General features: G+C 52.6%; 13 protein-coding genes across 13 annotated transcripts; 6 read left to right on the top strand and 7 right to left on the bottom strand.

Moving 5' to 3' along the window:
• Window positions 1-684: 684 nt before the first annotated feature.
• Window positions 685-1091, top strand: APUU_11684A (uncharacterized protein; the record flags this gene model as incomplete). Its single annotated transcript, XM_041697801.1, has 2 exons — window positions 685-970; window positions 1027-1091. 2 exons carry the CDS (start codon window positions 685-687, stop codon window positions 1089-1091), a joined length of 351 nt encoding a protein of 116 aa, XP_041551050.1.
• Window positions 1092-1255: 164 nt separating this feature from the next.
• APUU_11683A (DUF924 family protein) lies at window positions 1256-1801 on the top strand (the record flags this gene model as incomplete). Its single annotated transcript, XM_041697800.1, has 1 exon — window positions 1256-1801. The coding sequence occupies one exon, from the start codon at window positions 1256-1258 to the stop codon at window positions 1799-1801; it is 546 nt and encodes a 181-aa protein (XP_041551049.1).
• A 1057-nt stretch (window positions 1802-2858) lies between these two features.
• On the bottom strand, window positions 2859-3904 carry APUU_11682S (DUF3632 domain-containing protein; the record flags this gene model as incomplete). Its single annotated transcript, XM_041697799.1, has 3 exons — window positions 2859-3307; window positions 3361-3415; window positions 3473-3904. The coding sequence occupies 3 exons, from the start codon at window positions 3902-3904 to the stop codon at window positions 2859-2861; spliced, it is 936 nt and encodes a 311-aa protein (XP_041551048.1).
• A 1185-nt stretch (window positions 3905-5089) lies between these two features.
• On the bottom strand, window positions 5090-6176 carry APUU_11681S (uncharacterized protein; the record flags this gene model as incomplete). Its single annotated transcript, XM_041697798.1, has 2 exons — window positions 5090-5604; window positions 5669-6176. 2 exons carry the CDS (start codon window positions 6174-6176, stop codon window positions 5090-5092), a joined length of 1023 nt encoding a protein of 340 aa, XP_041551047.1.
• A 776-nt stretch (window positions 6177-6952) lies between these two features.
• APUU_11680S (glutathione S-transferase) lies at window positions 6953-7966 on the bottom strand (the record flags this gene model as incomplete). The annotated part of the gene is made up of 4 exons (XM_041697797.1): window positions 6953-7183; window positions 7298-7735; window positions 7795-7871; window positions 7921-7966. 4 exons carry the CDS (start codon window positions 7964-7966, stop codon window positions 6953-6955), a joined length of 792 nt encoding a protein of 263 aa, XP_041551046.1.
• Window positions 7967-8208: 242 nt separating this feature from the next.
• APUU_11679S (uncharacterized protein) lies at window positions 8209-8643 on the bottom strand (the record flags this gene model as incomplete). Its single annotated transcript, XM_041697795.1, has 1 exon — window positions 8209-8643. One exon carries the CDS (start codon window positions 8641-8643, stop codon window positions 8209-8211), a length of 435 nt encoding a protein of 144 aa, XP_041551045.1.
• Window positions 8644-9195: 552 nt separating this feature from the next.
• On the top strand, window positions 9196-10958 carry APUU_11678A (serine hydrolase domain-containing protein; the record flags this gene model as incomplete). The annotated part of the gene is made up of 2 exons (XM_041697794.1): window positions 9196-10421; window positions 10514-10958. 2 exons carry the CDS (start codon window positions 9196-9198, stop codon window positions 10956-10958), a joined length of 1671 nt encoding a protein of 556 aa, XP_041551044.1.
• Window positions 10959-11374: 416 nt separating this feature from the next.
• On the bottom strand, window positions 11375-13053 carry APUU_11677S (sugar porter family MFS transporter; the record flags this gene model as incomplete). Its single annotated transcript, XM_041697793.1, has 5 exons — window positions 11375-11508; window positions 11557-12046; window positions 12091-12603; window positions 12647-12816; window positions 12864-13053. 5 exons carry the CDS (start codon window positions 13051-13053, stop codon window positions 11375-11377), a joined length of 1497 nt encoding a protein of 498 aa, XP_041551043.1.
• A 380-nt stretch (window positions 13054-13433) lies between these two features.
• APUU_11676A (acyl--CoA ligase) lies at window positions 13434-15250 on the top strand (the record flags this gene model as incomplete). The annotated part of the gene is made up of 4 exons (XM_041697792.1): window positions 13434-13515; window positions 13571-14182; window positions 14228-14541; window positions 14609-15250. 4 exons carry the CDS (start codon window positions 13434-13436, stop codon window positions 15248-15250), a joined length of 1650 nt encoding a protein of 549 aa, XP_041551042.1.
• Window positions 15251-16084: 834 nt separating this feature from the next.
• APUU_11675A (putative pyridine nucleotide-disulfide oxidoreductase AMID-like) lies at window positions 16085-18035 on the top strand (the record flags this gene model as incomplete). Its single annotated transcript, XM_041697791.1, has 5 exons — window positions 16085-16365; window positions 16578-16765; window positions 16812-17147; window positions 17198-17863; window positions 17914-18035. The coding sequence occupies 5 exons, from the start codon at window positions 16085-16087 to the stop codon at window positions 18033-18035; spliced, it is 1593 nt and encodes a 530-aa protein (XP_041551041.1).
• Window positions 18036-18395: 360 nt separating this feature from the next.
• APUU_11674A (uncharacterized protein) lies at window positions 18396-20644 on the top strand (the record flags this gene model as incomplete). Its single annotated transcript, XM_041697790.1, has 3 exons — window positions 18396-19224; window positions 19274-19357; window positions 19404-20644. 3 exons carry the CDS (start codon window positions 18396-18398, stop codon window positions 20642-20644), a joined length of 2154 nt encoding a protein of 717 aa, XP_041551040.1.
• A 161-nt stretch (window positions 20645-20805) lies between these two features.
• APUU_11673S (uncharacterized protein) lies at window positions 20806-21752 on the bottom strand (the record flags this gene model as incomplete). Its single annotated transcript, XM_041697789.1, has 2 exons — window positions 20806-21137; window positions 21206-21752. 2 exons carry the CDS (start codon window positions 21750-21752, stop codon window positions 20806-20808), a joined length of 879 nt encoding a protein of 292 aa, XP_041551039.1.
• Window positions 21753-21902: 150 nt separating this feature from the next.
• Window positions 21903-24579, bottom strand: APUU_11672S (uncharacterized protein; the record flags this gene model as incomplete). Its single annotated transcript, XM_041697788.1, has 3 exons — window positions 21903-22498; window positions 22563-22906; window positions 22985-24579. The coding sequence occupies 3 exons, from the start codon at window positions 24577-24579 to the stop codon at window positions 21903-21905; spliced, it is 2535 nt and encodes an 844-aa protein (XP_041551038.1).
• Window positions 24580-24806: the final 227 nt, after the last annotated feature.

The raw sequence follows: 24806 nt of genomic DNA, 5'->3' as shown, positions 1-24806 counted from the left end.
CAAAATCGTTCATCCCTCGACCTTAGCAGCCCGCCGCCGTATCGATGTAAGACGTTGTGTCGGTGTGTGAATGTTGAATTCAAGCCCCGAGTGGCAGGTAAATATAAGATTGTTTAACCCTGAGAGAATATTTTGGGATCTGGATTCAGGGGGGGGACGACTCCCTTCTTATGTCTGCGGATCACGCACACATGGGTGTCTGTTAAAGCCTCTCTATGAATGAATAAGAAGCTTCAAAGGCTGGCAAAGCAGGGCTCCAACAGGATTGGGGGGAGTCTAGATCCAGACAGCCAGACCTTAATTCTGTTTGGCAGGGAGTCTGCTCCCGATCCCAGGTCCAGTCTTGAGTTCATGAGAATCGGGTTCTGCTTGAACCCAAAAGTAAGTTATACGCAAAGTGTTATGGAGGGAAGGAGCGCCTCTGAAGGAGGGAACTGGAATCTCCCGCGCTGCAATTCCATAGTGGATGAGCTCGCCGGGCCATACAACGGCTGTCAAACCGGTTCCAGGGTTTGGAATGCTGTGGAAGAGTGCGTTAGGGTGCCATGGTTCAGCCGATCCGACCAACGGTTGTGGATCAGGAAGCTTTGACCACAGAAGTATGCTGGTTCTTATAAAGTATCTCTAGTCCTTGTCTTTCTAAACTACTCGCATACATCCCAACCGGTTGCAAGTGCTGACGCAATGTTGCTCCCTCCGGCCAATGCATCCAGCGCAGTCCAGGAAAAGACACAGAATGACGCAGAGCCCAAGCAAGAGCCCAAGCTGCCTCTGAGAGAGAGTCACTCAATCCCGCACTCTCTGCCACCGTCATTCCCAGAACTGCCTGTCAGCGACCTGCCGACCCTTCCCACCATCGACAACCCGCAAGCAGTCCCGAAAGAGCGCTCAAAGTCAGTCAGGTTTTCTATAAGTGACGGGATGATTCAGTACTTCAATCCCACCGAAATGACTCGCTCTGTGCGCAAAAGTATGTTTGATATATCTGGTGGCGTACTTGGCTAGCGTGCTAACAGGTTATATTAGGTATAGTGGCTGAAGATGGACAGCACGCAACACGTGGACAAGACCATATATCGCATAGTCAATAGCATTATCATTGTATAGCATTGTACAGCAGTGTATAGCATCATCAATGGCATAGTCTCGTAGTGCCGCCTCGGGGTGACGTCACCATTTCACGTGCTCTCCCTCGTCTCTGCCCCTCCTCCTCCTTTCTCCTCGTTTTCTCCTCGTCTCCCCTAATGCCACGGAAATGCTGAGAAAAACCATGTCTTCATCTGCCGGAAGAACGTACACCCAAATCCTCGACTTCTGGTTCAGCCCAAAGTCCTCCCCCGACTACCTGCAGCAAAAGTCCTTCTGGTACGGAAGCGCAGCCGACGACGCATACGTGCGCAAGAACCTTGGACCCTCCTACAACGAAGCCAAAAATGGCCATCTGGATAACTGGATGGATCTTGCCCACGGAGAAGGCGCTCTAGCCCTCATCCTCCTCCTAGACCAGGTCCCCCGCAACATCTTTCGCGGGTCGCCCGATGCCTACGCGACGGATGCACAGGCAGTGGCTGTTGCGCGCCATGCTGTAGACAAGGGCTGGGACCGGGAGCTGCCGGGGATTCAGAGGCGATATCTTTATTCGCCGTTTAACCACTCGGAGAATTTACAGGACCAGGAGGAGTCTGTTAGACTGTTTACGGAGCTCGGTGATCCGTACCATTTGCGCTGGGCGAGGGATTTTCGTGACCAGATTAGGCGGGATGGAAGATTCAAGCATCGTGATGGTGTACTGGGGAGGTAATCTTTTCGAAAGATGATCCTTACACACTCGCTGCTTTGCAACCGTAACCCAACGTGGAAGTCCATGACATCTGTTCGCTATTCCAGCCAGTCACGGCCGCCCGGCTACAATGTCCACTCAATCCTTTTCAGGCCCAGTTTAGCTCAGCTTGGTCTACCAGGAAACCAAGCAGGGTTTCCACGGACCCAAACCCCCAGCAGCTTGAACAGCTCCACACCAGCTCCAGCTCTAAGCTTTCTGTGGCGGGCAGAACCCCGCTCCTCTGTGAATTTTGACTCGGTCCCCTCGTGACAATCGCGCGCCCTCCCCATGAAACGCTGTGGCAGCTGCCAATTGAGTTGTGGCTGAGACTACCATGGGATGGCGCAGTCGGATCTTGTAGCCGATAGCCGTTAACCCTTAGCGTTGGCCATTGAGTGCGCGGAGATGGGAGACTGCCGGTTAAAGACGGATGCTGTTTTGGTGGAAACGACGGGTTGAAACGGATGAGACTGAAAGAGGGATTAGTATACGTAACTGTATAATCTATCAAGTACTTGGAACTCTACTTGTTCAAACTCTAGTGCTGTCCAGATACTGCGCGTAAGATATGAAAACTTGAGATATTAGAATACGTAACTGTATAATCTATCAAGTGCTTGGAACTCTACTTGTTCAAACTCTAGTCCGTCCAGATACTGCGCGTAAGATAGGAGAATTTGAGATATTCAAATACGTAACTATGTAGAAGTGGTTTACATCATGATCTGCCTGCTTTAGAGCACATTATCTGGAATCAGTATCTGTTAGAACTAAGTTCCATTAACGAGAGGTCTCCCAATATCGAAATGCTATTACGAAAGATTCTAAGTCTTTCCTTTCAAACCTTCAAAGATAGCATGCACATAACTTAGTACACAAGTCAGAACATACACCAGCTGCAAGATAAAGAGTACTCTCAAATAAAACTTGAAATATCAAACACTGTAAATATAGATGATTTACATTGGCAGCATAAGCCAAACAAATACATATTACCATCATGATAGTGAGGTATACTTAATATCCCAATAACAAATCAAAAAGCCATAGTACTCTCAAACGCATCCATCAACGTCGCCGCTCTACGGGCTACATCCCTCGCTTCATCTCCAAGCTCTGCATCCCCCGCCGCAGCATGAAAGCCAGCCTTCCAGAACTGCCATCGCTGCAGGGTATATCTCGAATCCCCGTCATACAAGCGCCCGGGTTTCCAGCTCCGCAGATCATCCTCGTCAACGTCACTCATAAAGGTAATCTTCTTGAAGAGCTCCTGACCATCCCAGAGAATGTGCTGCGCCGCTGCGATGACGCATTGATCTTTCATGCCGGCGAAGTACTGCTGGTCATCCTCGGGCCGCTCTTCGAAGGCTTCACGCATCGTCCAGATGGCGAATGTAGGATGGTTAGAGAAGAGATGGCACGCGTCGATGCGGGCATAGAATGCGCTGAGGTTTGGCCATTCATTTGGGATTTCATCGTTGGGGCCTATTAGCTAGTTAGAACAGGGTTTTGGTGAGGCTCATTCAGTGCCGACATACCCGTCAATGAATCTCGCAGGGAATCACAAAGCATCGAGCATCTATGTCTTGTTCCCTGTCACATTGTCAGAGTCGGAATAAGTTTAAGGCCTTCTCTGAAGCGGATTGTTACCATCTCATCAGGCCACTTGCTGAGAAATTTGTCCTTTGTGGAGAGCTGCTCAACCAGGGCAATGAGCTTCCACTGGGATGGGTGGGAGTATGGAATCTGCTCTGCTATCTCGATGATGATTTCGCCAGCAGAGTATATTTCGCCGGACCCGGGGGCGTTTTCAGGAAGGAGGGCGAGCAGAGACTGCACAGTCTCATTCAGGGACTTGGTTGTCTCTGGCTGAAGGAAATCGTTTAGAATAAGGAAAAACTTGTCATCGCTGTATGAAGTTGTTCTAGCATAGGTATCTGGGCGCTTGCTCTTCTTGGTTCCTTTGAATTTATCCCATAATGAAGCTAGGAAGGTGGGTTTGGGCGGGGTTGGAAGTTCATTCGAGGGCTTCTCAATTTCGGATTCCTCCAGAGGGCCTTCGAGCTTCAGATGGAGAGGCATATTGGAGTTGAATGAATATCCAAGAAGATAGAGATCAAGGACAGGGGAGCGTAGATATAAGAGAGACACTGTCTTTGCCGCTGAGGCTGATAGCCTGACACTAAGCGCCTGCTTGACTCATTGACTAGCAATATGTTTTTTTTCCCCAAGGTGATAATAATAACAACAGCGAAGGCACAGGAAATGACTGGCTTGCGCTTTACGACCACAGGCCGTAGCCGCCCACGCCTAAGTGTCTAGACTGCGGCAACGCCTCGAGTCTGTCTAGACCTGGTTAATTCTGAATAGAAAGCTCCTATTTTATAGCCTTTCTTGTTGGATCGAGACCTTGGCAGTCCATCACAAGCGCCGAAGCCTCCAAAAGTTCACAGTGATGTCGCATCATAAAAGGCGAGTTGTGCCAGAGCTCTGAAGTATACTTGCTGCTAACTCCCATCCTTCTCCGACAATACAACCATCTCAGAAGAAACCACGATGGTGAGCCCTGGAACACCATAGCGGAGCCCCGACAGACAGATAACATGCGAATAGGCATACAAAATCACCGCGGAAGAGACTCGCAAGACTAAGTCCGTACCATTTGAGAACACGGTCCAGTGTCCAGCGCCATATGGACCGCTCCCCTGTTCCCACAGACAGAAGCCGTCACAAGAATAACAAAAGATTTCCGAAGAGATACGACAACAGGGAGAAGCTCTTTAAGCAAGCGGGGAGCTACTATGAATACGCGACAATGTCATGGCCCTATGAGCAGCAGAATGTGAAAGGGAGGCTCGTCCAGACTGTCGACGGGCAAAGAGATGAGAGGAATGCTCTGTTTACTTGCACCATCACCGATCGAAACAAGAACATCAAGGGTGTCATTTACCATCCTAATGGCAATAAATTTGGTTTCGAGCGCGCGAAGGACGTATATCCACGCCGGGGTCCTTGTTAGGACTGTCAAGCTGCAAGAGCTGGACTCTTTGTATGTATAACGATATTTGGCTCGTATATTTGACTTTGGCATGACCACATCTAGTCCGTCTATTACACTATTGCATTCATATACACGTAGGAAACCCTGTTTATACGCAACGATAACCATACAAACAACGACTCCACCTTTATTCCTTTTTAAAAAGTCCCCACTCAACACCCCACTCCCACCACTAATTAATAAATTCCAAGTCCAGCCGCAGCCCCTTAAAAAGTCTCACGGAACTCGAAAGGCTCAAAGTCGCGGACAATGTTGGGGTACTCGCGGCGGAAGACGCTGTTAGGCTTGTAAGCGCGACGGAAAACCACCGACTGGCCCGAAGACGAGCTGGGGGTAGGCGAAGCCGAAGCAGACGACGAAGGCGTAGCAGAGGAAGAAGGAGTAGCAGACGAAGTCGGCGTAGCAGAAGAAGTGCTAGAGCTAACATTCGAGACATCACCGGCAGAGTCGATCTGGACCGTCTCGGAGTTCTCGAGGTGGCGGTCGCACGTCTCACCAGGGCCAGCGGGCTTGAGGGCATCGCCGCCGAGCTTCTTGATGTACTCGTACTGGTGCGAGATGGCGTCGGAGTTGGGCTGGGCGCCGGGGAAGCCGCCCTCGACGTTGGAGTCGTAGACGGCGACGACGATGTTCTGCGCGACGTTCTCGGCCTGGCTGGAGCGCGCGTAGTTGTCGGGGACGTGGGTGTCGCTATCGTACGCGTCGAGGAAGCCCTCGCTTGCTGTTGGTAGTCAGTATCTGCACTATCTGTTCAGTTATATTAGGTATAGGTTAGGTAGACGCACAGCTAAGGTTCTCGCCAAAGGCAGCAAAGCCGTCAACACCATGCCCGGTCTCATGGAGCATGACATCGACGTTCTCAGCGGTCGTACCGATGAAAGCGACATTACCATTGATCGCAAACGCCGAGTTCGAACCCGGGAAGAGCAGGACCTGGCGGACCCAGTCGCGCATGCGAAGGGGCACACGCGAGAAAGTCTCAGCGGCCTTTTCGATGTCGACCTCGACCTCCTTGTGGCGGCAGAAGAGCCACGCGTCGCCGCAGTCGGAGTACTTGACCTCGTAGACCTCAATGTCGGAGGCGGAGTGGTCCTCGCCCTCGGCGAGCTCCTTGCAGTCCTTGGGGATGGAGCCGGCGGGCCATTGCGAGATGGTGGAGGTGCGGATGGGCAGGGCGTTGGTGTTGCCCTCCTTCAGGTAGTCGAGGTCGTCGCTTAGGGCTGGCTTGTCGAGTTGCTGTGCCTGCACTAGGGCGAGTGCTGACAGGGCGGAGATGAGCTTCGTGGCCTTCATTTTGATAGTCAAAGAATGGATTTGTATGGAGTATGGAGTGAGTATAGATATAGAACGGATCGACCAACTCCAGGGTACCCAACTTTCTTATAGCAAGCTGAGGAAATGAACGGCGCCTGCAGGAGGGTCCAATCCTTCGCTTTCCTGCACGATCGGCCAAGCACCGCGACACTTCTGGCCCCCAATCTTGGCGTCAGGAACTGGACTGCTGAAACCGCGAATGAGGCCCTGCTGGGCCCTGCAGCGGGTCCCTTATACGCGATCGGCGCAGGCACCAGGCTGTAACGGGTGCAACGTCCCTTACTGCCCCATTCCAGGTGGCTGAGTCTGAGGAATCAAAGAATAGAATTCGGGATCGTCTGTCAGAGTCAGAGTCAGACTGAGTCTGTAGGGCTGCGACTCAGCATCTTCCGGATGCTTGTTATAGATACGGACGCGTATCCATCGAGTATAACCATACTAATCAGCACGCAGACGTATTCACGAAGGACCAGAATACGGTGATATGATTATCGATGATATCTGACAAGAGGCTCAGCCACTGACCTGCAAGGCTCATTGCCCCTGCAGATCGGCACGGTCATCACCGAGAATGCGATCCGCACAGCGAGGCCTGTTCGAGAACTCGCACGGGCTATTCTTACATAAAATGCCGTTCTGCGACGCTGACAATCTCGAATTACTACGGATCAGAAGCTATGCTGACAGGGGCTGCCTTCACTGCCTTGTCACACCATGCACAAACCATGTAACATACAACATGGAATCTCCAAGTCTTACGCAGCTCGAGGCGCAGCAAACACCCAGTCCTCAGGAAACGTCGAGGCCTGCACGCCCTCGCCGGCAAAGATGTTCTCGTACTTCTCAATCCGCGTCTCCGGGTTCTCGGCCTGGCGATAGTACCCATGAACCAGCTGCTTCAGTTTCGAATCATTCCACATCTTCTCCATCCACTTCAGCACCGCTGGACTCGCATCGTCGAGGGGCAGATTGTACGTGCGAAAGCGCTGGATCATCATCAGTACGTACTCCGGCAAATATCCGACTCGCCCCCAAAAGCGAACGAAGAATAAACATCAACCAAGGAAAACACGAAGATGATAATGAATCGAATAACATACCCATAAAACAGGCCAGTAAAATGCATCGGCGATACTAAAGCCCCCAAACAGAAACCCTTCATCTTCGCCTGCACTGGAATACTCACCCACAGCTCCAGCCCCCAGTCTCTCGACCGTCACCCTCCTTGCATCATCCCAGATCCTCAACACCCGCTTAATCTCCTGCTTCGCCCCCGCAGATCTAGACGCAGGGATCAGCCCCTCATACCGCGCGACAAAGTTCGTGTGAAACGTGTTTCGCAGAGCCGGGAACCCAGAGTGCATCTCGGCGGTGGCGCTGCGGGCCAGAGCGCGCAGGGCCGGATCGCGCGGCCACAGCGGGATATGCGGGTTCTGGTCTGCGAGGAACTCGAGAATCGCGAGGGAGTCTGTTACTGTTATGGACAGCGGGGTGGAGTGGAGCATTGGGACGAGGCCGCTGGGGGAGTGGGCTTTGATCTGATCGTAGTTAAGGTTGGTTTGGTTTAGAAATTAGGGTAGTGGTTAGTGAGGGATACCTCGTTGAAGGTGAGCATTTTGGATGTATATGGGATCTCGAAGTACTCGAGGACTGTCTCGACTCGGGCTGTCCAGCCTGTTGCAGTGAGTTCATGTTCGTTTACTTGCCGCGTTGAAGGGCATACTGGAGTAGCGGGTGTATGACCCGATGAGATGGTAGTCAGGGGACATCTTTGAACTATTGAGACTATATTTAGACTGTAATTGTTGATGAGATACGAGTGATAGACTGAGGATACGAGGGAGTGCAGAGATGGGAAGCTATATAAGCGTTGTCAGTTGTGACTCACCAGCCCTTGCTGCAACCCTGCAAGCCTCGTATAACAACCTATCGCTCGTATCTATTCTTATCTCCTGCTATCAAACAGTATTCAAACAGCATTCAAGTAGATATTTTACACGATTAATCGAGATCAATAATAATTCCTCCCCTGATGCTCCCCAACATCCTCCACCCCCTCATCATCCGGCCCGCCCATAGTATCAAACTCCCCCCGGTTCTTATTCGCATGCTTAAACCCCCTGGTCGACCCCTTCGCCCCCGGCCAATTCGCCCCAATCTCATTCCCCGCGTTCTCGCCCTGCGCCGGGAACGTATTCCCCGTGCCCGTGATCGTCTCGCCACTGAAGCCCATGTCCTTGGTGCTCCGCGGCATGTCGGTCGAGTTGTCCGCTGCAAAGGCCGTCGAGGGCTGGCCTGTGCCTTGGTATGAGAACTCGGCGTCTTCGGAGCGCTGTTCGGGGCGCGGCACTGAGGGGATTGTGTTCATTTTGCCGGCGTCGTTGGGGATCGTTGTCCCTGTGGGAGCCATGTCGGAGAGGTTGCCGCCGCGGTGGGGAGAGGGCATTTTGTATTGGTGGTTGTTTAAGATGATATAAAATAACCTTGAGATAAAGAGCTTAGAATGAACAAGTGTGATAGAGTAGTGTTTGATGAGTCCTGGCTCCGTTTATATAGCTTTGGTGGGTGATGTCATGCTGGCTCATATGTGACAGAAGTATGATATCAGGAGACGCAGAACCAGGCATACAAGGGGGATATGACATTTTATTTGGTTATCTGCCCTGTTATGGATACGCAAGATGATTTCAGCTGGATGGATTTGTCTAGAACGCCTGATGCGATCGGTTGCATGTCAGTTAGCCATGCCAATTAGCCCTAATTCGCCACAGCCTATACAAGGACGCAGCACTCACAACCCTGGCAGTCCAAGCTATTTTGTGCTGCCTAGTTTAACAATATAAGATCATGGAATGAATGGCTTAAAACCAGTTAAACCGTGGGCTAATTAGGCATCACTGAAAGATCCCTGCAAGTAAGCACTAGCGTATTCACATCGTGTATCTCTTAAGATTAAGAGCCAACCCCGCGACTCAACTCGCAACTGGACTATCTCAAAATGCGTATCCAAGCAATTACAGCCGTAGCAGCGGTCATTCCGCGATGTCTTGCTGAGCTGCAGCATCCCCTAGGAAACCAGTACTCAGAGACTCCCGCCGACAGCCCCTTCAACGACGCCTTTAACCAACGAGTCGAATGGATACTCGAGCACTTCCACATCCCAGGCCTCTCCGTCTCCGTCGTCAACAATGGCACGACATTCGCAAAAGGCTACGGCCTATCCAACATCGCCACATCCACCCCTGTCACCCCCAACACGCTCTTCTTCGCAGGCAGCACCACAAAAGCACACACGGCCGCTGCTCTCTCACTCCTCGTCGACGACAACAACAACTACCCTCACATCCAATGGGACACACCAATCCACACCCTCCTCCCTGAATTCGCACTCAGCGACCCGATTTACACCTCCCAAATCACCCTCACCGATATGCTCAGCCACCGCTCCGGGCTCCCGCGGCATGATATGCTCTTGATGCTGAACACCACTGCCCAGGATATCGTAGCGAGGCTGCAGCATCTCCCACTGACAGCGCCTATCCGGACTAAGTTTCAGTATTGCAACCTCTTGTATATAACTGCGGCGCATCTAATCGAAACCGTGACCGGCTCAGCCTTCGAGGACTTCCTCCGGACGAATATCTGGAATCCACTCGGCATGAACGATACAGGGTTCGACCTCCAAGCAGCACTAGACAGGAACCTGGATGTCGCACAGGGATACTACTACGACGCAGACACCGATACAGATACAGATACAGATGCAGATACAGATACTGGGAAAGGAAAGCTGCACCCAACAAACCGCACCTACAACCCCGCCATCACAGGCGCAGGAAACATCCTCACCTCCGCAACCTCCTACGCAAAATGGATGGACGCCCTACTCACCCACTCCCCGCCAATCTCGCCCGCGGGGTACACCGCGCTCTTCAGCGCACATACCATCGGAACCCCGGCGCCATATAACCCCTTCAGCGCGCCAGACCTGTACGGGTTGGGCTGGGTGATCCAGAACTACCGCGGCGAGACGATCGTGCAGCACGGCGGCGCGCAGGACGGGTATGGGGCGTTGGTGGTGATGCTTCCAGCCCGGGGGTTTGGGGTGACGATTCTCGGGAATTATATGGAGGGGATGAATGGGGCAGCCCAGGTTTTGGGGTTTGAGCTTGTTGATAATCTGCTTGGGGTTGGAGAGGGGGGGAGGTTTGATTGGGTTGGGACGTATGTATCCATCCACCTACCTATCTAGCTCCAGTACTTAGAAGGTATACTGGGATGAGCATAGGAATGGGAGTGCTAACTAGGGACACCAGAATCGATAACCAAACCCGACAATTCCAACTCACAAACGAAACATTCGAAAAACTATACCCTGACCTGCCCGCGACTCCCTCGCTCATTCCAGCCCCGGTGGACAGCGCCTCCTTCGCCGGTCGATACACCCACCCCGCCTATCCAGCCCTAAACATATCTTCAACCTGTCCAGAGCGCGCACCGCTCCGAAACCCCGCGAAATGGACAGGCGTGCGACTGTGCGGGTCGTTCGAGGATCTGGTCCCTCTGCCTGATGAGCTGGCGTTTGATTTCTTTCATCTCACCGGGGGATATTGGGCGCTTGTGCTCGGGTTGGAGGGGATGCATCAGGCGACGAGGGCGGAGTTTGGGGTTTCGGTTGGTGGTGTTGTTGATAGAGTTGGGGTTGAGTTTGATGGGGAGATGATGCTTAGGGGGGAGAAGATCTGGTTTGAGAGGGTTTGATTGTCAATCACGATATGGACGATTTAGTTATGTTATGCATTTCTGCTATATAGTGAGTAGTACGTAGATATGAGTCCTATGGCAATGAGCCAGCTACCAGAGTAGCTGTCGTGGGTTGGGCTGAGAAACGAGTACAGAATTGTTCCGTCCGGCATCACTGAGAGCTGGCCTCATAATCAATCTGAGTAGGGACGGCTTCTAGTTTCCGCTTCGGTGTCTCAGTAACGCTAAACCGATAATTGGTCCATGATAAGATCTTGGGAGAGTTTCTCTGCTCGTTTACGGAGACAACTGCGGAGGGTGTTATCCCTTAAACCTTTCGCCGCGACGGCATGTAATGCGTGGACTAGCTCGTTTATAATTGCGGCCTCTCAACCCAGCAACAGACGCCAATGGCAGGATATAGGTGGTTTACATCACTCCCCATCTTCCAGTGACTGCTCCTCAAGCAAGCCAACCTGGTCGTCCTTGGCGCCATCACCTGTGGAGAAGTAGTTCTCCAGCCCAAAAAGCTCATTCATATCCTCAAGCGATCGGTCTTTTGTCTCGACTATACACCAATTAACAACGAACATAACAAACAAGGAGGTCAACGTACCAAGGGCAAACCGAACAAAGGCAAAAGCCGCTACACATATCAACGCATAGACAACGTATAAACCCCAGCCAATGGCATCGCCCAGCACGGGCGAGATCTGCGCGACAACGTAGCAAGAAGCCCAGTTTGCCGAAGTTGCAAGCGCGTTCCCTTTTGCGCGCATCGATAGTGGGAAGATCTCGGATGGGTATGTCCATGCTGCAACGCCCCAGCTCACGTTGAAGAAGATGTAAAACAGGTACGGGAATAGGATTATGATGTAGTTGCCACCGGATTCAGGGCGCTGTTCTGCTTGTTGCTGGAGTCCGGCGATTCCGAGCATAGATAGCATCATGCCGACTGTGCCGATCTGGAGCCAGGTCTTGCGGCCGAGTCGGTCGAAGTAGAAGATGGGGATCCAGGAGCTGAGAAAGAGGGCTATTCCGACGCCTCCTGTAGCGAGATTTGCGGTTTGAGGGTCTTTGATGCCCCCTTTTTGGAACAGAGACGGCTGTCATGGTTAGTTTCGTTCGAGTAGAGACAGGCAGCACCTACGGCGTAGTACAAGATCGAATTTGTACCGGTGATTTGCTGGAAGCTTTGGATTCCGCATCCCAGGACAGTGAGTTTCAGGATCGGGCTCTTGAACATCCCAGACCAGGACACTTTTACATGACGCTCCAGCCTGATCGTCTCCTGTATCTGCTTGAGTTCTACTTCGGCTGTTTGTTCTCCATGCAGGCGAAACAGCACCTCGTGCGCGCACTCATTCCTCCCCTGTGCAACCAGCCAACGGGGACTAGGCAAGACCCAAGTACAGCAGCCTAGACCTAGTACCAAGGCCGGGAAGATTTGGACTGCGAGGGCAATGCGCCACCAGCTCGGTGTCGAGAGGAGGCTGAGCCAGTAGTCGAGCCAGAACGCGATTAGCTCGCCAGTGCAGAGGATCATCTGCTCGATGCCGATGAGACGGCCCCGGAGAGTGGAGGGTGCAATTTCCGATTGGTATAGGGGGACTCCAGCTGCACAACCACCGACCCCGAGCCCGAGGATGATACGTCCAAGGATCTACCTATTAGTCCACGGATATCTGGAAGATATGGCAACGTACGATCTGCGGGATTGTATATGATGCAGCCTGGATTACAGCACCGATAATACAGACAATACTAGCCAGCGCAAGTAGTCTCTCGCGGCCATATAAATCAGCCAGGGCACCAGTAGACATGGCACCAGCGAAGCAGCCGATGTCATACGTGGACACCACAGCACCGGTGACCCCTGCCAAATTAGCACCAGCACCAATAGCCGACGATGAACAAACATACAAGAATTAGCAGGCTGCATCAAGTCCTTCCATCGCTGATCGGCCACGATCATCCCCATAACGCCCTGGTCATAGCCAAACAGCAGCGCGCCCAAGGACACGAAGGCGGCTAGTTTGTAGACGAACCATGGGTCGGTCTCGCGGGGCATCGGTCGGGGGGGGATGGGACTCGTCTGCTTGAGAGACCACATATTGCCGATTAGCGATAACCATGGAATCCCGACCTGGATGGTAGATAGATGCTGTACAGTTGTAACTTGTGTCTCCAGATTCTCCGCACGAAGCGGAAGTCAGGTGACAGATGATCGCCGCTGCAGGGACGGTCACGAGATGGTCACGGGACCAGGGCATTGTATAAGAAAAGCCCGGATGGCAGTCTCGGATGCTGGAGAGTGAATTATTGGGGACGAACTGGTTATTCTCGGGCGAGTGATGGACTGTGGAGTGACGAATGGCGACTGGGGTTCCTCGGCTTTGGGCACTGCCGAGAGGCGGTGCGGGGAAGTTCCCCCAGTTCGATTTCGCTGCTGGACACTTCTCTCTTTCTGTCATGGACATCGTGTCAGAGATCATGTCACAGACGTCTGTTCCTGAGGTTGGCATCTGGCAGCTGCTGTATAACCACGGGGTTAAGCCGTTTCCAGAGAATCATGGTATTTCCTGAGGCTACATTCCGGTATTCCGTATACTAACTATATATCCGAATAGTGATCTTCCAAGATGGCGCTTCGAAAAAATCATACACATACAAAGATCTTCGGACGGCCTCACTGAACTTCGGCAGCTCATTACGGAGTCAATGGGGATTCAGAAAAGGCGATGTGCTGGCATTGATGTCCCCGAATTGCATCGAAACCCCAATAGTGACGTGGGGATGCCATTATACCGGGACAGTGGTCGCGCCCGTTAACCCAGGCTTGTCTGCACGGGAACTTCAGCAGCAGCTTTCTCGCAGCCAGGCAAAGGGTATAGCCGTTCATCCGTCTTGTCTGCGGACTGCGTTGGAGGCAGCAAAGCTAGCTGGTCTCGCCGAGAGCCGGATACTGGTCTTGGGAACAAAGAGCGAAAGTGGCATTGGAAGCACAACAGCCCAGTTTATGGATAATGCTCCCTCGACACCTACCGAGCCCGAGAACATTCATCCGGACGATGTCGCCTTCCTCGTCTACTCGTCCGGAACAAGCGGGCCTCCCAAGGGTGTCATGGTGTCTCATCGGAACGTCGTCGCAGATGTCGTTCTACAAGCAGCGATCGAGGGGCCGCATGTTAACTGGAAGAACGATCGGACGTTGGCTGTTCTTCCGACGTATCATATATATGGTGAGTTCCATCCAAACCCATATGTGCCTGGTACTAACTATGCAGGCTTAATATGTCTCGTATACCTCCCAGTCTTGCTAGGAACATCGACAATATTCATGGAAAAGTTCGAGCTGCAGACATTCTGTAACTTGATTCGCGAGCACTCAATATCGCATGCCTACGTTGCACCACCAATTGTGCTCCACCTAGCAAAGAATCGCTCCATCAACGGCTCAAACTTAGCTTCTCTACGGATGATCACATCCGGAGGCGCACCGCTCGGGGAAGCTCTCATCCAGGAGACATATAGCCGCTGGAAAGTTCCACTGCGACAGGCGTACGGGCTATCCGAGACGACATCTGTCTCTCATATTCAGGTTAGTCTATCCGCGTTCGTTGAAAACCGTTGAAATACCGTTGAAGACATGCTAACTTCTCAACCAGCGCTGGGACAGCTGGAACAAAGGCATCGGATCAAACGGACCAGTGGTACCAGGAGTTCAAGCCAAAATCGTAACGGACGGAGACCGAACCGCCGCCGTGAAAGAAGAGGGCGAGCTGTGGATTAGTGGACCTACAGTTTTCAACGGCTACATGAACGACCCGTCCTCCACAGAAGCCTGTTTCACTGCGGACCGGTGGTTCAAAACTGGAGATATCGGTTTCGAGGATGAGATGGGGAATCTCTACATCACAGACCGTGCAAAAGATATGATCAAATTCAAGGGGTACCAGATAGCCCCGACGGAGCTGGAGGATATCCTAATTGAACATCCTGCTGTGAGCGATGTCGCCGTCATCGGTGTCTGGAACGAAGAGATGCATTCCGAAGTGCCGTTGGCATATTTAGTAGGCAAGGGTGATGCAAATGGGAGCGAGGACGTGGCTAGATCGGTTATGGAGCATTTGAAGGGGAAAGTGGTGCATTACAAACATCTCCGAGGGGGCGTCGTCTGGATCTCGCAGATTCCGAAGAGTCCCTCGGGTAAGATACTGAAACGGGTGTTGAAGGATCGAGTTGCCAGCGTAGACAAAGGGAAGCAGATCCTTGCTCCTGAATATGCTCGCTATCGATCCAAGCTGTAAAGCCGGTTCAAACAATGACTCGCTGTATGATATGTGGATAGAAATAGACCTTTCAAGCCATAGGCTCTGGATAGTAATTTGAATAATTGCTCTCGACTACAGCAGGATGGGGCCAGTCTTCCCTGCACCAGGCTGGATATCTTGTCAAAAGCAACGGCCCAGGCCGCCAAGGTCTTATCTGATCCGTCCGAATTATCTGATCTGTAATATTACGGTATGTAAGTGTCGATCCGAGACCGGACTCTATCAATCTGATAATCTTACCCCACCCTTTCTTGGACTGAGGAACGGCTGCTGCAATTGAAGGAAAACCTTCGTTCAACCTTGGCGTTTAACTAACAGTTACTTTCCAAGCCCTCGGCACTCGATTGCGCCTCAATAATGGCCCAATGGGTCCTTGGCCCTTGAACTTTCTTGGTGCCACGCTGCTCCTGTCGGTGATTTGGTGAGGATTTTCCGCGCCCTGTCTGACTCGTGAATCTCGGCTGGTTGCACTGATGGATCGTGCGAGTATCCAGCGCTGTTTAAATTGTCTTGATACAGCGGTGGGTGCGTATGGACGAATTCCTCAAAACCAATCTCGCCAGCGTCGGATTCTTCGGAACACTACGATGGCGTCAATCTGCCGACGCCGGAGGCTCCTCTGTATTAAGTCCTTAGTCCAGACTCCAGAGAACAGGACGAGACCCTGGCATGAGTGGATTTAATTAGTGGGGGCTTACGAACATGTCATTGTACCCCAATCATATATTTCCCCCTAGCCTCCCACCCCCGGCAGGGAGGTTGGTCCCAGTTGGTCCTTTTGTCCTTTGTCTTTGACACCAAGGAAAAGAGATGTTTCCAGCCCTCCGGAATGCGGTCCGTCTGCGGCCGCTGATTCGCCATATCCCGAAGGATCAATTGCAACCTCTTCGACTCCAAGATCCTTACTGGACTCGATGTTTCAGCACCCCACCCTGCGAGACACCTGGTCTTCGAAGCCTGCAACAGCGTCGACATGTTCACGATCACCGGGGAGCCAGACACCGAGACGTGGCACGACAGGCGGAACAGCCGGGAAACGTGGCGGGCCCTCAAACTAGAACTGAAGCGGTTTACGAGAGGGTAGAGGATCGGTTAGTGCTCCGTAATTTCCTGTACGACAGCCGTATTACGAGTGGGGCCTGATAGATTGATAACATCCGTTTTGAGCCGACTCAGTCCACTCGTGACTGCGGGCTCCCCTCTTTTACTCCCTTCTCCCCTTCATTTCTCCTTTGTGTCGCTTTTATTTCTGCTGCAGAATTGATTGTGCTGTTGTGTTGACTTGCGTTCTGACAATGTCTAGCTTCCATCATTCGGCCCCTTTCAAGGTCCTCATCCTAGGCGGCTCATATGCCGGCCTTGCGGCTGCTCTTAATCTAGTCGACCTCTGCCACGGCCGTCGACATCGGTTCTCCATTACAGACGGAGACAATGGTACCGGAAAGGTGATCCCGGTGCAGGTTACGATCGTTGACCCCCGCGATGGCTGGTGTACGTTCTTCCCATAGGTAGTCAAACATGTTGCTCACTGAAATAGTTCATCTGATCGGCCAGCCTCTCGCACTGTCTTCTAAGGAATCTGCAGAGTCTTTTTGGTGCAAATACTCCGATACCCCGGCCCTCCAAACCTCGGATATCTGCACCGTACAGGGCACAATCGACTCCTTGGACTGCACGTCAAAGAGAGCCACCATCGCGACATCTACAGGACCTGTTCAGGAGTCCTACGACTACCTCATCACCTGCACCGGTCTGAGCCGCGAGTTCCCTAGCGCTCCACGCTCGGTTACACGCGAGACATACCTCGCCGAGTCAGCGCAGAACCTCGCCAACGTCCGCGATGCGCCGAAGGGCGTCGCCATTATCGGCGGCGGTACGCCAACCTTTCCTACCTATTCTCCAGATAAAGCTAATTAAATTCAGGCGCCGTCGGAATCGAAATAGCCGCCGAGTGCAAGATGCTGCACCCGCACACCAACGTAACCCTAATCCACTCACGAAACTCCCTCCTCTCCTCCGAGCCCCTGCCCGCCGAATTCTCAGCAAAGGCCCTCGAAATCATCCGATCCAGCGGCATAAACACCGTCATGGGCGCCCGCGTCAACTCCACCACAAAGACAGACACCGAATACACACTCACCCTCTCCACAGGCGAAACCCTAACCGCCAGCCACGTCATCAACGCCGTCTCGCGCTTCACGCCTACGGCGCCCACCTACCTCCCTCAAGGAATCTGCGACGACGAGGGCTATATCCGGATTAAACCGACGCTGGAATTCCCGTCTGATGCCTCCCTGCCTGCGGAGATTGCAGCGGACCATTATGCCGCCGGTGATGTTGCGCGGTGGTCTGGGATTAAGCGGGGCGGGGCCGCGATGCACCAGGGACACTATGCGGCAAGGAATATTCACCAGAAGATGATGGCCCAGGTGTATGGGACGACGCCGGAGTTTATGGCGCTTGAGGAGGTGCAGGCGGGGATGGGGATTGCGCTGGGTGAGACGGCGCTTTCGTATTTCCCGTCGATGGGGCTGGGGGAGGGCAAGGAGACGAAGAAGGTCTTTTTCGAGGATGATTTAGGGTTTATGAGTATGTCATTTCTTATCCACTTCTTTTGTTGGATCTGGCTAATTGTGTAGTCTGTTACAGGTGGATGCAGCTGGGCAAGCCGATGCCACCGCCGGTCGAAGCGCCTGCCAGTGAGGAGTCTACGCCGGTCAATGTGGCCTCCACCCCGACTCCTGTCGAGGCAGCTGCTTGAAGAGGGTATGAATGCTTTCTAGTTATCATGGAGTAGTTGTTTGATTTCAGGTTCAGCTTTCGGGATTTTGTTGTTAAAAAGGAGCTTTAGGGCTGGCTTAGATTTTGGCAGACTTACTGTTAGTTATCAATTTGGTGCATGCTCGCCTGTATATTCAAGTATTCAGCGAATTGCAATATGACATGCAAATAGTTTTTTAATAATCTGTATTGCACTGCCTGTTTGTGGGTTGCCTAACCGTCAGCTTGACTCTGACAGCACATGACCGATATTAATGAAATACTAAGGAGTCGTCGTTTTCTTACCCCGCTGTTTTCTCTGCATCTGTAGTCCTTCGCATTTACTCTTGTACGTGATACAATGCGCGGATACACCTGCCTAGACACCAAAAGCCCCCGCTCGTTCCTCTTCGCCGTCGTCGCCAATGTCGGCCCCCAAGGCACCAGCCGCTCCCTGACCGTAGCCTACCGCCAGGGCTGCGACAGCAGCACCTCACCAACAGCACGCGTGGAGCAGGTCGTGGCAGACACCCTGGCATTGATCGAAGTCCTTTCAGACCCCGCGAACAGGGCGCCACTCGAGGCGGAAAGGGCGCTCGCGGAGGTCTGGTATCGTCGTCAGTCTCTGTCCCAGCAAGGCGACGAGGTTAAGAGTAGCGAGCGGCCCATCGTCCCAGGCACGCCGCAGCCTCCTTTCGTTGTACCTGATGGTCGCCACCGGGGGCAGCAGGTGGAATCACGGCCCGAGCTGCCATGGCGCGATGATGCGCCCTGCGAGTTCCCTTTTACAGCGACATGTTGTTTGCTGGGATTGCTGAAAAATGATAGCACGCGCCCTGGCGATGTCCAGCTGCAGTCGCTATCTACTATTTTCCGCGGTGACTGTGCCGAGTATGGCCTTGTTGTTCTGGACATATCGGACCTTGACGCGGTCAAGTATGGTATTGTTGCCTTCCCCGTGCGCTATATGGCGGAGGTTTCCTACCGCGGCGAAGACTTTGGCTGGGATCCTGTTGAGGACCGTCCGCCTGAGAAAGAGCCTGATATTGTGCCTATTAGCCCGCGGCCTCGAAAGCCGTTGTCTGTTATTCAATGGCTGCGCAGGTACCTTACCCACATAAGTTTCGAAAAGGACCCGAGCGTTCTCAGGCTAGATGATAAGCCGGTTGTTGGTGATGCAGCATTAGACTGTATGTTTGTCCACAGGATCATGATGATATGCGTGCTGACTTGGGATAGACATTTGGCCGCCGGAGCGTGAAGAGACTGGAGAAGATCAGGATAAGGCATCTTCGCAAGGCATCCTCTCAAGCATCTCCGACTGTCAGTGACCAAGCCCATACATCTACACATCTCTAACTCAAAACAGACCTTTGGCCTTCAAAGCCCACTACTTCTGTCGAAGATACATCAAACTCGTTGACCACCTCAAACGAAGCACCGCAAATGCACATTGACCGCGCCATCGATGGTCTGCTTACTCTCACACAGGATCCTACGGATATAGACCTCGATGGAAGCACATTCAGTAACTTTCAAAAGCTGGCCGAGTTCCGTGACCAGCTGCGGCGGCGGCTTGAAGAGATACCTGATAGCCTAGGGTCATCTAAGGTCTCAGGCTATATCCTGCGTATTATATATGCTAAATATAAACACCATAACTGGGTTATATTTAGGAACCTCTCGCCTAGAGTTATTGCCACTGCTATTATATCTAACGAGCTTCAGGATGCATCTGCACTTAGTCTCGGTGTCGATAACTTCGACCTAAACAACGGAGGTCTTGGTGATTTAGCAGCATCTCTGACAAAGGCCCCAGCCCTCAAGCAGGTCTGCATCTTACAGAGACCAGACAGGGACAGCGATACTGCCTCTGCTCGTTTCTTTACGCAGCTGCTGCAGGGGAGGTCAGGAGACCTGGGGTGGCTACGAGACAAAAGCATCTATTCAACTTGGGCATTTTCAGCAGGCCTGCATAGCCGAACATCTACATCGTCCTCGACTGATAGTGCTGATTTCAGTTCCGTCATCGCCCAGGTCTTTCCCGCAGTACACATGTTCACGTTTGTGGATCAGCTTCCACAATACCAGAGCAGCTACAAGTACTACGACATGAGCAACACCCTTCTAGACGCCGAGAGTTTTTCCGTCCGGTTTCTATCATATCTCCGTTCCCTGGGCTCGGGTTCTGACAAGGCCATCCTGCAATTCGCATACGGGAGCTCGTCACTTACCACGGACGACGACAAAGCAGGACTACATGTGAGCCCCATTCCCGCCGGATTCTTTGGCAGCGACCCACCAAGAGCCATAGTTCGAGTCAGAGATCTACACCCCGGGAGCTGGATAGTCCTCGTGGAGCAAGACAGCAGTTCAAACAGCGAAAACGTCTTCCAATACTCGTTCGTCAGAATCCGTCCAGTCTCTGCCGGAATTACACCTGGGCGACAGGAAAGACCTCATATTGATGATATTGAGGTAGTAGGCGTGATAATGGAGTTCCTACGTGAGACTGTGCCAGGGAGCGATATGTCGACGCACGAGACAGAGAGTGGTAGCCGCGTTATGGCTGAGAGTAGCGCTCGGGAATTGCTTGAGCAGCTACTGTGATATATTTTCAATACGGCTATAACTCAGCTGGATATATTCCACAAGTATGCTGAAATGGACAGTAGTGACAGTAGTGACTCTGCAATGATCCTGTTTGCCTATACATGTAGCCTCTTCATATACAAACATCTTCATATATAAACATCCCACCCCCAAGCACTTTAAAGACCTTTACCTTCCTGATCGCACTCAGGAATCTCCTCAAACAACAAAAGCCCCCGAACGAACGAAATCGTGCCCCCGCTAGCACAGGTATACGCGCACGGGTTATTATCGTCGTCATCCGGGTCCAGCTGTTTCGGCGTATACTTCTTTCCATCGAGCTCGAGCTGGAATCCGCATCCGTCGAAGACCTCGGGGCCCTCGTCCACGAATTTGGCGTCGCCGTCTTCACTGCAGTAGTTGAAGGTGACTTCGTCCTTGGGGATGTCGCAGACTGGTGTGGAGGAACCGATGCTGGGGTCTGTGATGTATAGACCGTTGCAGGCGGAATCTGGTGTTGTTGTTGTTGTTGTTGTTAGCATGGCCAATGCACTCTTTTTCTTTCCACTGAAGACTTACCAGGCGGATAAACAAGATAGTTGTGGATGGTTAACTGCCACGTCGTGCTCGTTGACGACCCAAGACATATATCAATCGTTTTAACAGGCGGCTTCGGCGTACTCGTCGGTGACGCTGTCGAAGTCGAAGTGGATGTTGATGTCGGCTCAGGAATATCAGACGACGTTCCATGCGGATTCTCGGGGTCCTTGGGGTCGTAGTAGTCCGGGGGATGGCTGATATCAGGGTCCGGATCGCAGTAGTAGCCCTTGCAGACCTCTCCGCCGCAGTGGTCTTCGCCCTCACACTCCGGTCCCGACGGGCCTGTTTCCCACTCGATGTTCTTGCCTGGTCCGTTGTCCCCGGGGATCAAGGGACAGCTACCACCACCACCGCCGTCCTGTCGCCGCAGCCTGGCCGGGTTGCCGTTCTGGCCTGCCTGGCAGGGCTCCACGGGCTGGCCTGGGTTCTCTGGCTCGTCGTCCAGGCTGTCCTTGATGGTCGGGCACACCTTGGCCCAGTCTTCGTTGGACCCGTAGTCGCGAAGACAGCTGTTCTCGCCAACCATACAAGAAGGAGAATGGGATAGAATGTATTACTTCTATAAAAGATATAATACTGGACTTAGTATATAAAAACACTCCGGCCCACTATTACAGCATATTATAGCCACCACCACTAGAGCTTCGGACACAAGGATATGGCACCAACTCATAGTCTACTGGTACAATTGGCCCTCCACCGGCTCCTCGACGCCATGATCCCTCGTACCAAAGCTCAAGTGGTGATTGCAAGAAACCGGTGTCTTGACTGCACCCCACCGAAGAGGTTTCTGCGATGCTTCAAGCAAATATCGGTCCTTGTCCAAGGTCAAGGTCTCGGTACGGCCATTGCTTGATGCACGGCCATCTGGCGTCAGTAATCTTTGCATCTCGAGTATCTCTGACCCTGGACCTTCCTGGGGACCCTGCTCAGGTCCAGGTCCGTTGTTGCTTGCAGATTGATCGTTATTGTCCTCCGCGCTTGACACTGGAACAAACTGCGATTCCGCAGTTGAGTCTGAGCTTGACTGTGTGTCTTCCAGGACAGGAACATGGCAGGCAGCAGAGATGACCAGCGAATTGCTCGCTCCTAGGGGCATTGGGCTCTTGAACGACATTGCAGTCAAGACAAGAGGGATAAATGCCAGAAACGCAGCTGCCACGAATATGGACAGTAGGGCAATGGTCGAGTATCCGATTCCAATGTAGGCGTCGTCGCTGAGACCGGTTTCTGCGCTGCTGTCTTGCACGGTGCCTTCGAGCCAGTAGTATCCTGGCAGGGTGTTAGTATTATTACCTGCTGGGCGAGGAAACACTCGATAAGAAGCGAAACGTACCTCCTTCGAGCACAAAGACGTATAGTGAATTCGAGACTAGCCAGTGCAGCAGAACGCTGACGACTATCAATGGGATGCTGTATCGGTACGGAAGCTGGAGTCTGTATGTTGAGCGCTGCTGGCCCCGCGGCCGTGTGACTCGAAGCGGACGGTACTCTACCGCGTAGGAATTCCATTCCTTTTCAGTGCAGAGACGCGTGAACAGCGAGTTGTAGACAAAGTACGAGAGGGAGAGGAGAAGTTGCGGCAGGTTAGCAGTGACGACGCAGGATAAGAGCTCCTCGGGTGCGTAGCCTTTGGTGCTGAGGAGGCCGTTTGTTGCACTCGCGGAGAATGTTTGATCTCTGGTATCCTGTTAGCAGTCTATGCGATACTTGTGCATCTATGTGTCGGTTTGTGTAAGGTTGCTGGGGATAGCCTACCTACTACCTAGGGGGCTCGATTTCTGAGCCACGCCAAACATTATACCGACGAAAATGATGTCCGTAATAAAAAGACCGTAGCTCCTAAGCCAAACCAGAGGGGGAATTGCTGACGCCCAACGCCTGGAGGGTGCAGCGTGCCATTGCACCGGCGTGGTTTTTCCTGCGGCGCAGGTTCTAGCTACAGATCTCTTACTCTCTCGCTTTCTATCCAGGGTACACCACCCAGCAGTGAACTTGTCGGCAGAGCGGATGAATGAAGCGACTGCATCACCTGGCACGACTAACGGGTCTTTATCTGGCATGGTGAACAGGACAGCGACGCATAGGGCGGCCTTGACGAGTAGGCATACGAGGACAGCCAGCAGGATCTTGTTAGACAGTCCCACTTTGCAGGTTGTGGAAACCTCTTCAGCCAGGCAGTATTCAAGGTCCAGGGTTGCTGCGCTTTGGTCGATAAGCCCAGGCCAATACATCTGCGACAGTTCCTCTTCCGTATAGCCGTCAAGGCCGGGGAGGAAGTTGAAAGTGTAGCTTGAGGGTATGGACTCTGCAAGCCTGGAGTCGAGTTTGGCCGCGCTGTTGCCCGTGGCACTGCTACAGCTCTGATAACAGCCTTCGATCGTTTGGGTATCCTTTTTGAAGAAGACAGACGTGCTGCAATTTGCGGCAAACCAGAGTGAGTTATTCGCATTTCTAGGGCCGAGATCGTTCCAGAATGCAGCATTCACAAGGCCCATTTCGTGGAGGACGTCAGTGCTTCGCCAGCCCAGGCTACTATTGCTAGGATTCATGAAGTTGCCTGATGAGTTGTGCGACTTGACGACCCAGACGACATCGCGCATTTTGTCGTGTGAATTGCAGTGCATGTATTGCGACAGACACTCAGGGACGTCAAGGCGTTTCCATCGGCGGGAAGACCGCGCTGCGAACTCGATATTCTTCGCTACTTCGTCGCCCTGGTCGAAATACTGAGTCACATTGACGACAGACCCATATCCAGTACCCTCGGGTGAAGTTGCAGGCCCAGCGTCAGGGGCTCCAGCATGCCACAACACGGCCCCAGGCCCAGAATATTGGGCGCCATCAATAAACGCGTCCGCGGCGATAGATAAGTGAAAGCCCGCGCCCTTGTACTTGGTTGCGAAGATGGCACTATTGAAGAAGAGGTGGATGGGGAATGAGCTGGCGAAGAAGAGCAGCCAGCATACACCTTTGAACCGGGCGACATGGAAGAGATTTGATAGAGATGGCACGCCAATCGCAAGCTTGCTTTCCTTCCGATGGGCTTCGTCCACTTCAGATCTAGTCGGCGAGCTCAACACTTGCATAAAGAAGTTGGACGAGGCAATCACGCCGGTCGAGCATGCGTTCAGCAGCAAGTGCAGCCATAGGTTCAGAGTCGCGCTCCGGGCACAGTCGCCGTTGAAAAAGATGAGGTTGGAGTCCAGGCCGCCGCGGGATTGCGAAGTACTCAATGCCAGCAGGATGACGACGAAGAGGGTAAACAGGGCGACGGCGATAGTGTTGACGAGAGCGATGCGCCGCCAGCCGTCACCCGAGGTTTTTGTCCATAAAGCACGGAGAGAATGCATAACATGAGAGCCAAGGTCTGAGGATGCAAGGATTGGTTCTTTTCCACGGCCTTGGGGTTGGAACTCGTATTTATCGACTTCATGCTAGCGCATAGTGGCTGTGGCACATCCCAGTCGTCTTTGGCCCGGGCGCTGTCATAGGAGGCGGGCAAAACAAGGCTGAGTTGGGCGCACGGTCTTCGATGCATTAAGCTTTTATAGTAGGATCTAGATTATATTGCCAGTAT

Source organism: Aspergillus puulaauensis, chromosome 1, assembly GCF_016861865.1.
Source record: "Aspergillus puulaauensis MK2 DNA, chromosome 1, nearly complete sequence".
In the NCBI taxonomy this organism is placed as follows: Eukaryota; Fungi; Ascomycota; class Eurotiomycetes; order Eurotiales; family Aspergillaceae; genus Aspergillus; species Aspergillus puulaauensis.
Note: the sequence above shows the minus strand (reverse complement) of the source record. Positions and strands in the feature narration are given on the sequence as shown.